The following is a 17021-nucleotide window of genomic DNA, read 5'->3' as shown; positions in this document are numbered from 1 at the left end:
ATTAAAATGAGTGTGAAATAACTCTCCTGAAGTTCAAATGCAAAGTAATCAAAGTCTACAGAATTAATAAGGAAAAATACTACCAATGCATTTTTAAAATGTATCACAAATGGTTATCTAAGGAAATTTTGAGTTTTGAGACAAAAATCTTGAGGTGTAGAATGATGTTTTAATAATGTCTGATTCCACTCTACTCAAGTTTCAAAAACCAAAGAAATTATAATTACCAAAGAAGAAAAGATGTGTATAATGCAAAATTACTCAGTTTGTTGAAATAGGGAAGTTTAAACATAAACCCAAGGAAAATAATGAAAACATTAAAAAATCAACTGGTAATTATGAAAACTCAGACTTACTTTGGAAACACCATCATCCTTTAAATCCTGATGCTCGCCCATATCTGCCACTGGGCAGGCTGGTAGGCTGGGGCTGAAGGCCATGAGGTCGGTCTTGGGCGGTCCCTCCCCAGAGCACACCCTTTGTCGCCTCTCCTGCGAGTAAGACCAGCTCCCCACCGCGCTGGAGCACACCAGCCTGGGTTTCACTGGCCCGCAAGCGCCCTCGCCGGGCGGCGCCGAGCACCGCAGCGCCGTGTACAACAGCAGCGTGAGCACCAACAGGCTGGACACCGCGCAGATGGCGATGATCAGGTACACGTTCACATCCACTAACGCCGTCTCTGCGCCAGCTGCACCAGACAACGCCCGCGAAGAGGCCTTGGGCGCCTGGCCGCTGTCTTCCAGCGACAGCAGCACGGTGGCCGTGGCCGTCAGCGCCGGCTCGCCGTGGTCCTTCACCAGCACCAGCAGGCGCTGGCGCGGCGCGTCCGCCTCGTCCAGGGCGCGCGTCGTGCTGATCTCGCCGGTGTACAGCCCCACGCGGAACGGGCTGCGCGCGCCACCCGCCGGCGGCTGCAGCTCGTACGACAGCCACGCGTTGTAGCCCGAGTCCGCGTCCACCGCGCGCACCTTCGCCACCACGTGGCCCGCGTCCACGGACCTCGACACCACCTGGCTCAGCGCGCTGGGTCCTCCGCCAGGCCCGGGCGGCAGCAGCGCAGGCGCGTTGTCGTTCTCGTCCAGCACGAACACCTGCAGCGTCACGTTGCTGCCCAGGGGCGGCACGCCCGCGTCGCGCGCGCTCACCTGGAACTGCAGCAGCTCCAGCTCCTCGTGGTCCAGCGGCTGCAGCGCGTACACCTTGCCGCTCTCCGCGTGCACCGACACGTAGCTCGACAGCGCGCGCTCGCCCACCCGCCGCTCCACCAGCGAGTAGGACACCAGCGCGTTCTCCTGCGCGTCCGCGTCTCGCGCCGACACGGTGAAGATGTGGCAGCCGGGTGGGTTGTTCTCCTTCACGAACACCGTGTACTCGGGCTGCGCGAACGCGGGCGCGTTGTCGTTCACGTCGGCCACCTCCACGGACACGTTGGCGGTGGCCGACAGCGAAGGCGAGCCCCCGTCCCTTGCGGTCACAACCACTTCATAGTTCGCCACGTTTTCTCGGTCCAAGGTGCTGTCCAGCACTAGTGAATAGTAATTCTTGAAGGTGGACACTAGTTTGAAGGGAACGTAGGGCGTCAGAGAACAGGTCACCTGCCCATTGGGACCTGAGTCGAGATCGGACACGCTAATTAGGGCAATGACAGTACCGAATTGAGCATCCTCTCGGACGGGCAAGGATAAGGAAGTCAATGCAATCTGAGGGACATTATCATTTTTATCCAAGACTTTCACTAAAACGGTGCAATGACCAGCCATAGGAGGGTGGCCTTTGTCCGTCGCTTCAATACGGATTTTGTATAAATTTATATTTTCAGAATCTAAGTTCCCTTGAATAACTATTTCTCCAGTATCTGCATCTATTCTAAACTGGTTACTAACAGTGGAAGGAACAAGACTATTAAAAGAATATGATATCTCCCCATTCGCTCCTTCATCTCTGTCAGAAGCATTCACTCGGATAACTATTGTTCCGTTATCTGAGTTTTCAAATATTTTTACTTCATATTCAGATTGTCCAAAACTGGGAGCATTGTCATTTACATCCAGTACGGTGATCAGCAGATGAACAGTGCCAGTGAGCTCAGGTTTGCCTTGGTCAGTGGCCATGAGGAGTAAGTTATGTTCAGGCACTTCCTCTCTGTCCAAGGATTTCCTTAACACGAGCCCAATTTGTGTACTGTGATCACTGTTTGTTTTCACATCCAGCGCGAAATTTTCGTTGGAAGTGAGTCTGTAGGTTAAGATAGAATTTGACCCCACATCTGCATCCGATGCGCCCTCCAGTGGAAACAAAGAATCTGGCAGCCTAGATTCGTAAATCAACACTCTTTGTTCCTTTACCGGGAACACAGGCGGGTTGTCGTTAATGTCCTTCACCTCTACCTCCACATGGAACACCTGCAGCGGCCGGTCCACGATCACCTCCAGGTGGATACTGCACTCCGCGCTCCGCCCGCACAGCTCCTCCCGGTCGATCCGAGAATTCACAAACAAAATGCCATTCTGCAGATTTACCTCCAGAAGTTCCCCGCGGCCTTTGGATGCCACCCGGAACAGGCGGGGCACCAGCTCCGCCAGCTCCAGTCCCAGGTCCTGGGCGATGCGGCCCACGAAGGTGCCGTGTTTGGCTTCCTCCTGAACCGAGTAGTGGACCTGGCCGCTCCCTGCTTCCCAGGCTGCAAGAAGCAGAAGCGAGAGCAGCAAACACCGGGATCTCAGTCGACCTTCAGGTGTAATAACCATTTCAAATACTTGCTGGTTTATTTCCATCAGGAAATCTTGTCTAGGCATTAAGATGAAATATTGTATGATCCCGAGTTTGCTAATTCAGTTCTTCTGCGACTGCCATCATTCAGCACTCTTGGAAGGATGCAATAATGGGAGGAATGGACTTGAATAACAGCTAGTGTATTCATGGTAGACAGCGACATCATGCGGCTCCAAAGGGTAAGAAATGAATTCATGCAATATATATTATGCATATATATGTCTTTTGCCTTACTTTTATAGTAAATCTCCTCATGTTTGTAAATACCTCATCTGTCTTATTAGTTTAAAGTAAGGGTTCAGAATATTCATAGTGAAACAACTTTCCTTTTAATAATGTAAAAACTGTATCAACCAGTTTAGAAAGTTTAAGTGGGAGTTAGAAGTGCAAATTATCCTCCATTTTTTGTGTAGAGAAGAAACATGTGCATATATTTCTGTCACAAGATATGCTATTATATTTTGCTCTGATAAAAGAGTGTAATTTAAATTAACAAATTTTACCCAAATTTTAAAGACCTTATAGATGATCGAAGTTCATTCTGTCTTTGTTCAATGAACATCAACTGCTCCTAATAATGTTTCTTTTATTTAATAATGGGGGATGAAAATTTGGGAACATGATCTTTACAGCATTTCTTAATTTCTCTACAGCTTCTATTAGGTCTCCCCCTCAAAACGTTTTCCTCTGCATACTTCTCCATCATTGCAAAATCTTGTGGAATTTCTACCTATTGTGCTCTGCTGCTTTGATCCTTCAGCTGCTCCTAAATGACCTTATCCTTTTCTTTCTACTTCAAGCTCTTACGTACTTTCATTAAAGTGCTCTTATCTACTTCCAACATTTCAAACAAGACTTTTATTGAAGGTATTCCCCAATTCACATCTTCCTTCCTCTTTTCAATGGTTGTGATAATCATTTTTACCTATACATGCTGATAACTCCCAGAAAATAATTTTATTACAATTTAAAGGTTATGAAGATAAATTATTAATACTCTCTGAATTCAAACCCTTAAATTCACCTTTTATTTAATGGCATTAACATTTTACATGTCACCTCTATTGATTTTTTTTTTCACTCCATGTCCTCTACTTGTCCTATTCAAAGTTGGCCTGTAGCCCACCTGTCTTTTCACATACCACCATATTTATCTTCATGGGTACAGCTTTTACTGGATTGCACTAAACAAATAAATTCCAAGATGTTAGAATCACTACTATGTGACCTGAGATGTGATCACAAGCCAACGTTTCTGGTGTTATTTTTAACTATTTTCCAATATTATCTCTATTTTGCAGACAACATAGATCCCTTATTTGCCTTCTTCGTCAATACAATCTTTTTCAATTTTTAAAAATTATCTCCACCTTTATTTGTAAAAAAATGCTCCACTCATATCAAAGTCATGCCAAAATGTCAGTTTTACCATGAATTCATCCTTACTGTCATCAACTGTAGATAATTAAACTCTTTCTCTAAATGATACAATGAAAGTCATAAAAAAGATTTTTCAAATAAACACACACCAACACTCACCCTTCTCCAGAATTCTGATGTACTTGTATAATCCTCACAGACAACTGTGAGGTACAGACAAAGTACCCCCAACATGAGAACACCTTACATAAATTGCATAACATATCCTATATCTCATATTTATCCTGATAAGTAGTAGTCCTTATCACTGACTTTCTATTATAATTATTTTTAGTAAGTAAAGCGTTCATTTGCTAACCAATACTAAGCCCCCCAAGCAAAAGATTCCTTTGCTTACAGGAAGATAAGCCTTGGCAAAATCTGTATTGCCTTAAAGTCTTGTTAGTTGAAAGTTTTCTATAGCAGTTAAGGTATTTCATAAGTTGCTGCCTTAAAGGAAAAGTCTCTTTGAATATCAACTTCTAACATAGTTAAAAGTATCAAATTTCTCTTTCTATTGAAGTTCCTAGCAATTTCCAGAACGTTGCTGATATAATCTGATTAACTGGAAGCATTGCAATAATTCTATTTATTGGCTCCAGGTAGAAAATTGTACAATGTTACTGAAATCATATATGCAAAATAAATTAACTTGGAAAAGGGAAATACTGGTCTCTTCATAAGAAACATCTTATATTTTTTTCAGTTATTAACTCAAATACTTCATCTAGTCACGGAAAAAGATTATGTACAGAAAAAAGAAGTTTATTAGCAGCTTCCTCCCTAGGAAAGAAAAATTTTAGCTGTAAATCAAAGCATTTATATTTCAAAACAGAATTAACTTGATTTTTAAAAAGCTGACAACTGGTAACTACAAATTGACACAATGGTGACAATGCCTTCTCCATTTATAGGACTTCCCCAAAGTAATGAGGTATTAGAAATGTTTAAATAATATGTTATAAATATATTTAACAATTAAATATATGTGAGAATATATAGAAATAGAAAAAGCAATAAAAAGGGAAATAGGCATTTTGTCATATGAAATGTGGAATACTTATTACTGCCTAAGCCCATACTGTTTTTTCAAAAAGTGTTGAAAAATAGTTCTCTGTATTTGATATGAAGAGCACTATTGCCTATAGCAGATAAAATGTATGGCTTTGTTGTAAAAAAAAAATTGTATTAGTAAACAATAAACTCAAGAAGGATGTTTATATCATAGTACAGTATTTTTTAATATAAAAAAGGCAAAAATAAAAACAAATATCTTCTAACTAAAAAAAAAGTTAAGATTTTCCCAGCTGTGAGAATTCACAGTTATTTCCCACCAATATAATAATTTGTGAATTGAAAAAGAAAAAATAAGAGAAGAATTAATCATTGCTCCACTTAACATTGGTGTTGAGAATTATGATACAGCTGCAAAATGGGACAAACTAGACTAGAAAAAAGAATGAAAAATCTCCTTAAGTAATAGACAAACTATATTAAATGAAGGAGGAAGGGAAAATCAATATAAACATTATGTTTTAAAGTGGGAGAAAAGAGTTTATTTGTATGTAAAAAATTCTCTAGGAGGATAACCAAGAAATTAGAACATTTGAAATATTTGAGCAGGTATATGGTGGAGAGTTCTGACAAAACATGGTCCACTGGAGAAGGGAATGGCAAACCACTTCAGTATTCTTGCCTTGAGAACCCCATGAACAGTATGAAAAGGCAAAAAGATATGACACTGAAAGATGAACTCCCCAGGTTTGTAGGTGCCTAAAACACTGCTGGAGAAGAGTAGAGAAATAACTCTAGAAAGAATGAAGAGATGGAGCCAAAGCAAAAACAATGCCCAGTGGTGGATGTGACTGGTAATGGAAGTAAAGTCCGATCCTGTAAAGTACAATATTGCATAGGAATCTGGAATGTTAGGTCCATGGATCAAGGTAAATTGGACGTGATCAAACAGGAGATGGCAAGACTGAACACTGACATTTTAGGAATCAGTGAACTAAAATGGACTGGAATGGGCGAATTTAACTCAGATGACCATTATATCTACTACTGTGGGCAAGAATCCCTCAGAAGAAATGGAGTAGCCCTCATAGTCAACAAAAGAGTCAGAAATACAATACTTGGGTGCAACTTCAAAAACAACAGAATGATCTCTGTTCATTTCCAAGGCAAACCATTCAATATCACAGTAATCTAAGTCTATGCCCCAACCAGTAATGCTGAAGAAGCTGAAGTTGACCAGTTGTATGAAGACCTACAAGACCTTCTAGAATTAACACCCAAAAAACATGCCCTTTTTATCATAGGGGACTGGAATGCAAAAGTAGGAGGTCAAGAGATACCTGGAGTAACAGGCAAATTTGGCCTTGGAGTACAAAATGAAGCATGGCAAAGGCTAACAAAAGAATTCTTCCAAGAGAATGCACTGGTCATAGCAAACACCCTCTTCCAACAACACAAGAGAAGACTCTACTCATGGACATCACCAGATGATCAATACCAAAATCAGACTGATTATATTCTTTGCAGCCAAAGATGAAGAAGCTCTATGCAGTCAGCAAAAACAAGGCCAGGAGATGACTGTGGCTCAGATCATGAACTCCTTATTGCAAAATTCAGACTTAAATTGAAGAAAGTAAGGAAAACCACCAGACCATTCAGGTATGACCTAAATCAAATCCCTTATGATTATACAGTAGAAGTAACGTATAGATTCAAGGGATTAGATCTGATAGAGTGTCTGAAGAACTATGGATGGAGGTTCATGATATTGCACAGGAAGCAGTGATCAAGACCATCCTGAAGAAAAAGAAATGCAAAAAGGAAAAATGATTGTCTGAGGAGGATTTACAAATAGCTGAGAAAAGAAGAGAAGCTAAAGGCAAAGGCGACAAGGAATGATATAAGCGGCTGAATGCAGAGTTCCAAAGAACAGCAAGGAGAGATAAGAAAGCCTTCCTCAATGATCAATGCACAGAAATAGAGGAAAACAATAGAATGGGAAAGACTAGAGATCTCTTCAAGAAAAAGAGATACCAAAGGAACATTTCATGCAAAGATGGGCACAATAAAGGACAGAAATGGTATGGACCCCATACTTTAAAAATGAAAAGAGAAGATAAAGGATATTAAATATTTAATATTAAATACATAACAAAAAATTTCTATAAGGTTTTTGAGACTCACTGTGTCCATAAAGATGGGACCCTGAGGCAGGCTAGGACTGAAGGCCATGAGGTCGGTCTTGGGCGGCCCCTCCCCAGAGCACACCCTCTGTCGCCTCTCCTGAGAGTAAGACCAGCTCTCCACCGCGTTGGAGCACACCAGCCTGGGCTTCCCAGGTCCACATGCGCCCTCGCTGGACGGCGCCGAGCACCGCAGCGCCATGTACAGCAGCAGCGTGAGCACCAACAGGCTGGACACCGCGCAGATAGCGATGATCAGATACACGTTCACATCCACTAACGCGGTCTCTGCGGCAGCTGCACCAGACAACGCCCGCGAAGAGGCCTTGGGCACCTGGCCGCTGTCCTCCAGCGACAGCAGCACGGTGGCCGTGGCCGTCAGCGCCGGCTCGCCGTGGTCCTTCACCAGCACCAGCAGGCGCTGGCGCGGCGCGTCCGCCTCGTCCAGGGCGCGCGTCGTGCTGATCTCGCCAGTGTACAGGCCCACGCGGAAAGGGCTGCGCGCGCCGCCCGCCGGCGGCTGCAGCTCGTACGACAGCCACGCGTTGTAGCCCGAGTCCGCGTCCACTGCGCGCACCTTCGCCACCACGTGGCCCGCGCTCACCGACCGCGCCACCACCTGGCTCAGCGTGCTGGGTCCTCCGCCAGGCCCGGGCGGCAGCAGCGCAGGCGCGTTGTCGTTCTCGTCCAGCACGAACACCTGCAGCGTCACGTTGCTGCCCAGGGGCGGCACGCCCGCATCGCGCGCGATCACTTGGAACTGCAGCATCTCCAGCTCCTCGTGGTCCAGTGGCTGCAGCGCGTACACCTTGCCGCTCTCCGCGTGCACCGACACGTAGCTCGACAGCGCGCGCTCGCCCACCCGCCGCTCCACCAGCGAGTAGGACACCAGCGCGTTCTCCTGCGCGTCCGCGTCTCGCGCCGACACGGTGAAGATGTGGCAGCCGGGTGGGTTGTTCTCCTTCACAAACACCGTGTACTCGGGCTGCGCGAACGCGGGCGCGTTGTCGTTCACGTCGGCCACCTCCACGGACACGCTGGTCGTGGTGGACAAGGCAGGCGAGCCCCCATCCCTCGCAGTCAGCACCACATCATAGTTCGCCAGGCGCTCACGATCCAAGCCGCTGTCCAGCACCAATGAATAGTAATTTCTGAAGGTGGACACTAGCTTAAAGGGAACATCAGGCGACACAGAGCAGGTCACCTGTCCATTGGCACCAGAGTCGAGGTCTGACAGGCTGATAAGGGCAATGACGGTGCCCAGTGGAGCGTCCTCTTGCACAGGCAGAGATAGAGAGGTTATGACCATCTCTGGGATATTATCATTTTCATCCAGCAGTTTCACTATTACTTTGCAGTGTCCAGTTAATGGGAATGAACTTTTATCAACAGCATCAATATTAATTTCATATAAATTACAGTCTTCGTAATCCAGTTTTCCTGTAACTGTTATTTCCCCACTATTAGAATTGATTGCAAATTTAGATTTTACATTGTCAAGAACAAGATTGTTAAAGAGATACACTATTTCCTTATTAATGCCCTCATCTGCATCTGAGGCGTTCAGTTTAATAACTAGTGTCCCATTCGGTGCATTTTCCAGTAATCTGACATTATAAATTGATTTATCAAATTCTGGAGCATTATCATTCGCATCCAAAATATTGATCAATAACTGAACTGTACCTGTTAGTTCAGGTTTTCCTCCATCAATTGCAATCAGCAATAAATGATGTTCTTGCGTTTCTTCCCTATCTACTGGTTTCTTCAAAACTAGCTCTAAAAAGTTTGTTTCCTCTTCGTTTGTTTTAACATCCAAGTCAAAATACTCATTTGCTTGTAACTTGTATCTCAATTCTGCGTTTCTTCCGATATCCATATCAGACGCGCCCTCTAGCGGAAACCGGGAATCCGCTCTTCTTGACTCTAGTATAAATAGTGTTTGTTCTTGTCGCAAGAACCTTGGCGGGTTGTCGTTAATGTCCTTCACCTCTACCTCCACATGGAACACCTGCAGCGGCCGGTCCACGATCACCTCCAGGTGGATGCTGCACTCCGCTCTCCGCCCGCACAGCTCCTCCCGGTCGATCCGAGAATTCACAAACAAAATGCCATTCTGAAGATTTACCTCCAGAAGGTCTCTGCGGCCTTTGGATGCCACCCGAAACAGGCGGGGCACCAGCTCCGCCAGCTCCAGTCCCAGGTCCTGGGCGATGCGGCCCACGAAGGTGCCGTGTTTCGCCTCCTCGGAGACCGAGTAGTGGACCTGGCCGCTCCCCGACTCCCAGGCTACGAGGAGCAGAAGCGAGAGGAGCAGGCGCTGGGATCCCGGACTTTTTCTCTGAGAATATACCATCGCAAATTTGTATCAACTTTCCAAATACCTATTGCACTACCATATAGCTCTTGGAAGTTTAATTCCCAATTTTATACAATGTTGTATTTGCTCTCCTTTTATGCTTCAGCAGCAGAGTGAAAAAATGGAGTGGCTTTTTTCCTTTCTCAGGAAAATAAACTCGCTGTATTCCTTTGTTAAAAAACAAACAAACTAAACTTGCGGTTTCCAGCGCCATCATGTGGAGGAAAGGGGAGTTATTTTACTTTGTTATGTTATGCTTTATTTACCTTACATTCGTTAATTATTTCCCAATTTAAACGATTCATTATATTCCTTATCTCTAATCAAATACATAATTAAAATGTTTAATTAAATGTATCAAATTTAATTAAAATACTACAGAATCAATACTACTCAAGTTGTGACACCCAATCTTTACTAGAATGATTTGTATTGGCCTATTCTGTATATTTAGGGTTTGTATAGTTCCTAATGGGCTTTAAGAGTTTTAGATTTTTTTACATCTTTCCGTATTTAAATATTACTTACTAAAATTATCGATTTTTTCTCTACTATTTTGATGGGATGTTTGTATACTAGTCTTTATATCACTCTTAAAACAAGTTTATATTCCTATTTGCAATATTTAATATTGGCTTTTGTTGATGTTATTTTCAAAGTAACAAACTATTTGAATAGAATTCGTGTCTGAGTTCCATTTGGAAGTCTGATTTTCAAATTGCTGAAAATTTATTGATTTCCTTTTTCTCTATATTACCTACTTACTTTTAGTGTTAACCCAAAAACTGTAATGTGGACATGACACTATTTGCAACTTAATACATCTAGCACAGCATACAGAGAAGCATTTCTTCAAGTTGCTATTACTGATAAATCACAATTGATATAAATTGTGAAAGCACATATATTTTCTTTTATGTATCAAATCAAAATCCTAATGTTGTTTGTGAGATTTATTATTCTATAAAATATTTGAGTTCCAGTAAAAATTAAAACATGGAAAGAAATCACATTATTAACAGATTAACTCTGTTAATTTCATCTCATTCTACTGCTCCATTTTATTTGCTACACGGACTTGGACTTCACTTAATAAATATGGCCAATATAAAATAAACCAGCTTTTCCTCTAAAACAAATTTAACATTCTACTTAAGTATATACTCCCTAGAATTCCTTAAATATTACAAAATCATCTTTGCTTGTGAATACAAGAGGGGTCAGGAAATCAATACTTCTATTACTTAATGCTTTACATATAAAGCATAAACTCCACATTTTTTAATGTTGGTATAAGTCATATGTGGAATTAGATGTATTTTGTGTCCATGTATAAAGCAAATATGGAAAAGTGGTACTATAAAAACCAGCTTGGAAAGAAATAAGATTACTAGAAAATACAAAGTCAATTCAAATTAACTTGCTTCTCAGTATTCAAAACAGTAATGTAAGGACATCAGATAATGTTACTGAATTTGTTTCTGATACAATCTTTAAGAGTATATTTACATTTCCTTTAGTTTTTTAAAGATTTCTTAGCATTCAGAACATCCAAACACTAAAAAAGCTAAACAGTAATCAAATTTCAGAGCTATTTACCTAATAGTCACTTATAAGGATAATTTAAAGTATTTTAATATATAATAAGAAAAAAATTATAATATCTGAGTTGAAAATATCATCAGTTAATATTGATTCACCTTCTATTATGGAATCATGATTGACATGGATCTACAAAGCTACAATAAAAAAATTTACTCTTGAGAAAAGTAAATATTAAGTATTTAAAAGTCAACTGATAGTGTGATATTAACAACGCATACATAGTATTTTACAGAATATTTTCAGTAAATATTTAAACTTTAAAAAATATACTCAATGGAGAAAATGCCATCAATAGTATCATATGCTTCTTTCAGCTTGTAATTTTTTCATATAAATACATAAAGGAGAAAATAAGACTCTTGGCTTTTGAACTGTCTTCATATCTTTTAGATTACAGAGTTTTTAAATTATCCCTTGCATTTGTCTTTCATTGCTCAACTCTTGTTTTGGAGGTAATTTTTTCAACAAATAGGCTCTTTAGTTGTAAGTCCATAAAATCCATAAGTAGAGGAAATTCTTTAAATCTTTTTCCAATCCATTCTTTCAATTAAATATTATAGATAACTACTACATAGTTTCTAGAAAATTTTCAGTTATACTTATGTATGCCCCATGGCAGAACTTAGACTCCTTTCCTGACAATGAATTTAGATTAAGGAAACCAAAAAGTATTTTGAGGTATCTCTACTTAATTTACTGAGGAACATTCAAGAAGACAGTACACTAGAAAATTTAATTTTGTATTGGAATCTAGATGGCTTTCATTTCCTACAAAACTCAAGAATAAAATTTTAATAAGCTATATTTCTCACCTATGTGTAGAAAATATATAAGTCTACCACACAGTTGAGATACAACAGGTGAAATTGAAGCAAGCTTTTAAAGGTTTGTAAACAGTTCACCTTCCTGCATCAAATATGAACAAAAAGTTTAATTATATGTAGAAAATAATTTACCCTACTACCTCACATAATATGCATATGGTACATATTTTTACATTACTTTTGCAATGGTTCAACCTCCCAACAAAATACTGTGCTAAAATATTTATGCTATATACACATTCTGAGGAAACCTGAGAGTAATTTTAAAGTACCTCTGAGGGAATAAGGAAGTTAAATTAAGCATAGTTTTTACTCACAATCCTATTGCCTTCATTATTCCCAAATGAGCTCATTTAAAAGTGGAAAGAGACAAAGAGCTAAATTCAAGCACTTTTGGTTCTATTCTATGCATTCATATTAATATTCATGTGGCCGCAATATTTTTGTGTGTCTCCAGGCCACAATTCAATCTTCATTAAATTGAGAGAAGTGACACGCTCTGAGGTCATATCTTTTAAAATTCTAGGTCAAATGAGTGGAAACTGTATAAGATGCAAGATTCTTAAAGCATTAGTAAATATCCAGGGTGAGAAAGAAGGAGGGAAACTAAACAGTAAAAAATAAATAAACAAATTCAGTAAGCTTGGTTCTTATGAACAAAGGAAAGAGGAAAGGAGGACATAAAAGGGGTTAAAATAAAGTACAAAATCCTTATTCTACTAACTTTGTGTGAGACTACAAAATAGATCTTGGGTTCAGTAGAAGAGATAAAAAGGAAATGTTTAGAAGATTTGTAATGACAGAGATCACTGTAGTAGATAAACAAGGAAAAGATATAAAATATTTACCTCAATTCAAACTTTTCCATAAATTTCTAAACTCATATCTATCAGGTATTTATAAATTCTTTATCCATCTCCAGAGGAATATAACTACATCTAGAATAGTGACAGCTTCTCATGTACAATACCCAGAACTCAATACAAAATTATCAGGCTTACCAAGAAAAAGAATCATGAGAAAAAATGAACAATAAAACCTACAAACAGACAATACAATTATTACACTGATATGACAGACTATAAATAAACTAATTAAGGTACCAAAATAAATATATAATAAATTATTTCACCCAAGAAATATAATCTGTTTTTTAAAAGAAAATTATAATTCTAAAGCTAAAAAAGATAATAATCAATGTTTAGATTCAATTGATGACTTAATAAGAAGAGAAATTTGTTGAAGTAGAAGACTGACCAGAATAAAATATCCATCAGGTAATAGCAAAAATGATGCTTAAAAAATAGAGAGGGGCATAGAAGATATAAGAGATATGGTGAAAAGATTTAACACACCTATTCCTTGACTTAGGAAGAGAAAGAGAGAAAAACATGAAGCAGAAGCAAAATTTGAAGACAGACTGCTGGAATTTTTCCTATACTGATGAAAGACATTAAACCACATATTCAAGAAGCTTTAAAAACTGCAAACAAGATAAAACCAAAGAAAACTAAAACTGAGCATAAAGCCCATGAAAATAAAAAACAAAGAAAAATTTTACAAACCAGCTGGACAGGGAAAAAATGGTTTTAATACCTGAACAATAAAATTGACAGCCATCTTCTCAAAAGACTATGGAATGTCATCTTAAAAGCAATGGGGTCGGGGGGAATAAGTTACAACCCAGAACTTGAGACTCAACAAAACTATTTTTCAGAAGTGCTGGCAAAATAAGCATATTTCTCATTTACCAAATATTAGAGAATTCTTTACCACCACTAAAAGAAATATAAAATAATTTCTTCTTTAGTTCCCCAACCAGGGATTGAATCTGGGCTCTCAGGAGTGAAAGTACAGAGTCCTAACCACTAGACCACCAGGGAATTTCATCATATCTACCATTATTAAAGAAAATAATTTAAACTTAAAGCTCATATTTATTATGATCACAAATGGCAATTATCTAAGAATAAATCTTATGGACTATAAAGAAAGCTGAGCGCAGAAGAATTGATGCTTTTGAACTGTGGTATTGGAGAAGACTCTTGAGAGTCCCTTGGACTGCAAGGAGATCCAACAAGTCCATCCTAAAGGAGATCAGTCCTGGGTGTTCATTGGAAGGACTGATGTTGAAGCTGAAACTCCAACACTTTGGCCACCTCATGTGAAGAGCTGACTCATTGGAAAAGACCCTGATGCTGGGAAGGATTGGGGGCAGGAGGAGAAGGGGACGGCCGAGGATGAGATGGTTAGATGGCATCACCGACTCAATGGACATGGGTTTGAGTGGACTCCGGGAGTTGGTGATGGACAGGGAGGCCTGGTGTGCTGCGGTTCATGGGGTTGCAAAGAGTCGGACATGACTGAGCAACTGAACTGAACTGAAATGAAATCTTATAAAAGATGAATAGGACCTCTACACAAGAAATTATAAAATATTAAGAACCATCGTAGGTTATTTAGTTAAATAGAGCATGCTCATGAAGTGAACGTCTCATTATTGCAAAGATGTCCACTGGTTTCATGTACAATACCCCGAACTCAATACAGAATTATCAGACTAATATAGCTAATTATCCTGACAAAATTATCAGGATAATTATCTATTATCTCAATAGATACAATGCAATCCAAATCAATACCTCACCAAGTTGTTTTTAGGGAATTTATATATAACTATAGGTTGAAATTAAAGAGACAACATGAAGTTAATGAAAAAAACAGTCAAATTGATTAGAAAAACAAAAGCAAAAAGTCTATGGTTATTTAATGAACAACTAAGGAACTAATTTTTTAAAAATGGTCTTTCCTCAGCTGAACATGTTTGGCAAAAGTTAAGTTTGATCCTTGTATCTCAGCAAAGACAAAAAATTAAAATTGATTGCATATGTAATGTGAACAAGAAAACAAAAGACACAAGAAATTATCTTCAGAGAATAGAATCAAGAAAAAAAAATTGAACTCAACTAAAATGAAAATTTCTATTCACCAAAGGACAAAAGAAGAAAAAGACAAGTCACAGTGTGGAACAGTGCACAAAATAAAGAAAGTGGTTATATCCAGAACATAAAACTTTTCAAAAAAAAAATAGAAGGAACTTCCTTGGTAGTCCAGAGTTGAGAGTCTGCCTGCCAATGCAGGGGGTGTGAGTTGGATCCCCAATCCAGGAAGATTCTACATGCCACAGGGCAAATAAGCCTGTGCACTGCAACTACTGAAGCCCTAGTGCTCTAGGGTCTGTATTCTCCAGCAAGAGAAGCCAGTACAATAAGAAGCCCATGCACTGCAACTAGAGAGTATCCCCCCCACCACACTTAAGAAACCCTAGGCACACCAACGAAGACCCAGTATAGCCAAAAATTAATTTAAAAAACAGTAGAAGAATATAACAGAATAGGAAAATAGGCAGGAGACTTGAACAGTTATTGCACAGACTAGGATATTAAAATGGCCAATAATAATACAAAAATGTGCTCAACCTCAATTACAAATTTGGAAACATAAGCACATCTAGCAAAATGGCAACAATGTAAATTAACAATACCCAGTTTTCCATATGATGAAGAGCAACTGAAACTCATACAGAACTAGCAAAATTGGCAACAGGTAAAAGCATTGGGGGAAATTGACATTATCAATTAAAGATACCAATTGATTGACATTATCAATTAGTGATACCAAGGGAACATTTCATGCAAAGGTGGGCACAATAAAGGACAGAAATAGTATGGACCTAACAGAAGCAGAAGAGATTAACAACAGGTGGCAAGAATATACAGAAGAACTATACAAAAAAGATCTTCCTGACCCAGATAACCACGATGGTGTGATCACTGGACTAGAGCCAGACATCCTGGAATGCAAAGTCAGTGGGCCTTAGGAAGCATCACTACAAACAAAGCTACTGGAGGTGGTGGAATTCCAGTTGAGCTACTTCAAATCCTAAAAGATAATGCTGTGAAAGTGCTTCACTCAATATGCCAGCACATTTGTCAGCAGTGGCCACAGGACTGGAAAAGGTCAGTTTTCATTCCAATCCCGAAGAAAGGCAATGCCAAAGAATGCTCAAACTACCGTACAATTGCACTGATCTCCCACACTAGCAAAGTAATGCTCAAAATTCTCCAAGCCAGGCTTCAACAGTATGTGAACCGTGAAATTCCAGATGTTCAAGCTGGATTTAGAAAAGGCAGAGGAACCAGAGATCAAATTGCCAACATCTGCTGGATCATCAAAAAGCAAAAGAGTTCCAGAAGAACATCTATTTCTGCTTTATTGACTACAGCAAAGCCTTTGATTGTGTGGATCACAACAAAATGTGAAAAGTTCTTAAAGAGATGAGAATACCAAACCACTTGACCTGCCTGTTGAGAAATCTGTATGCAGGTCAAGAAGCAATGGTTAGAAATGGACATGGAACAATAGACTCATTCCAAATTGGGAAAGGTTGTATATTGTCACCCTGCTCATTTAACTTATATGCAGAGTACATCATGCGAAATGCCGGGCTGGTTGAAGTACAAGCTGGAATCAAGATTGCTGGGAGAAATATCAATAACCTCAGACACACAGAAAACACCACCCTTATGGCAGAAAGCAAAGAAGAACTCAAGAGCCTCTTGATGAAAGTGAAAGAAGAGAGTGAAAAAAGTTGGCTTAAAGTTCAACATTCAGAAAACTAAGATCATGGCATCCAGTCCCATCACTTCATGGCAAGTAGATGGGGAAACAATATAAACTGTGAGAGACTTTATTTTGGCGGGCTCCAAAATCACTGCAGATGGTGACTTCAGCCATGAAATTAAAAGATGCTTGCTCCTTGGAAGAAAAGCTATGACCAACCTA

The 17021-nt window shown here is 39.8% G+C and overlaps 2 protein-coding genes across 2 annotated transcripts; both read right to left on the bottom strand.

The window, feature by feature from the left end:
- Positions 1–149: 149 nt before the first annotated feature.
- On the bottom strand, positions 150–4022 carry LOC145510270 (protocadherin alpha-6-like). The gene has a single exon (XM_081501056.1). The coding sequence runs from the start codon at positions 2793–2795 to the stop codon at positions 318–320; it is 2478 nt and encodes an 825-aa protein (XP_081357182.1). The 5' UTR covers positions 2796–4022; the 3' UTR covers positions 150–317.
- A 285-nt stretch (positions 4023–4307) lies between these two features.
- Positions 4308–9888, bottom strand: LOC145510913 (protocadherin alpha-5-like). Its single transcript, XM_081503092.1, has 2 exons — positions 7390–9888; positions 4308–4355 (listed from the first exon to the last, which is right to left on the bottom strand). The coding sequence occupies exons 1-2, from the start codon at positions 9742–9744 to the stop codon at positions 4308–4310; spliced, it is 2403 nt and encodes an 800-aa protein (XP_081359218.1). The 5' UTR covers positions 9745–9888.
- Positions 9889–17021: the final 7133 nt, after the last annotated feature.

The sequence above is a fragment of the Giraffa tippelskirchi genome, chromosome 6, assembly GCF_054371585.1.
Source record: "Giraffa tippelskirchi isolate mGirTip1 chromosome 6, T2T-mGirTip1v1.2.pri, whole genome shotgun sequence".
Classification (NCBI taxonomy): domain Eukaryota; kingdom Metazoa; phylum Chordata; class Mammalia; order Artiodactyla; family Giraffidae; genus Giraffa; species Giraffa tippelskirchi.
Note: the sequence above shows the minus strand (reverse complement) of the source record. Positions and strands in the feature narration are given on the sequence as shown.

Excerpts from the sequence above, each read along its gene's own strand:
- LOC145510913 (XM_081503092.1), bottom strand. The coding sequence starts at position 9,744 with ATGGTATATTCTCAGAGAAAAAGTCCGGGATCCCAGCGCCTGCTCCTC. Across the intron at positions 4,356-7,389 it reads GTCCCATCTTTATGGACACA|TTGTCTGTGAGGATTATACA; the intron begins GTGAGTCTCAAA and ends TGTACCTCACAG.
- LOC145510270 (XM_081501056.1), bottom strand. The coding sequence starts at position 2,795 with ATGCCTAGACAAGATTTCCTGATGGAAATAAACCAGCAAGTATTTGAA.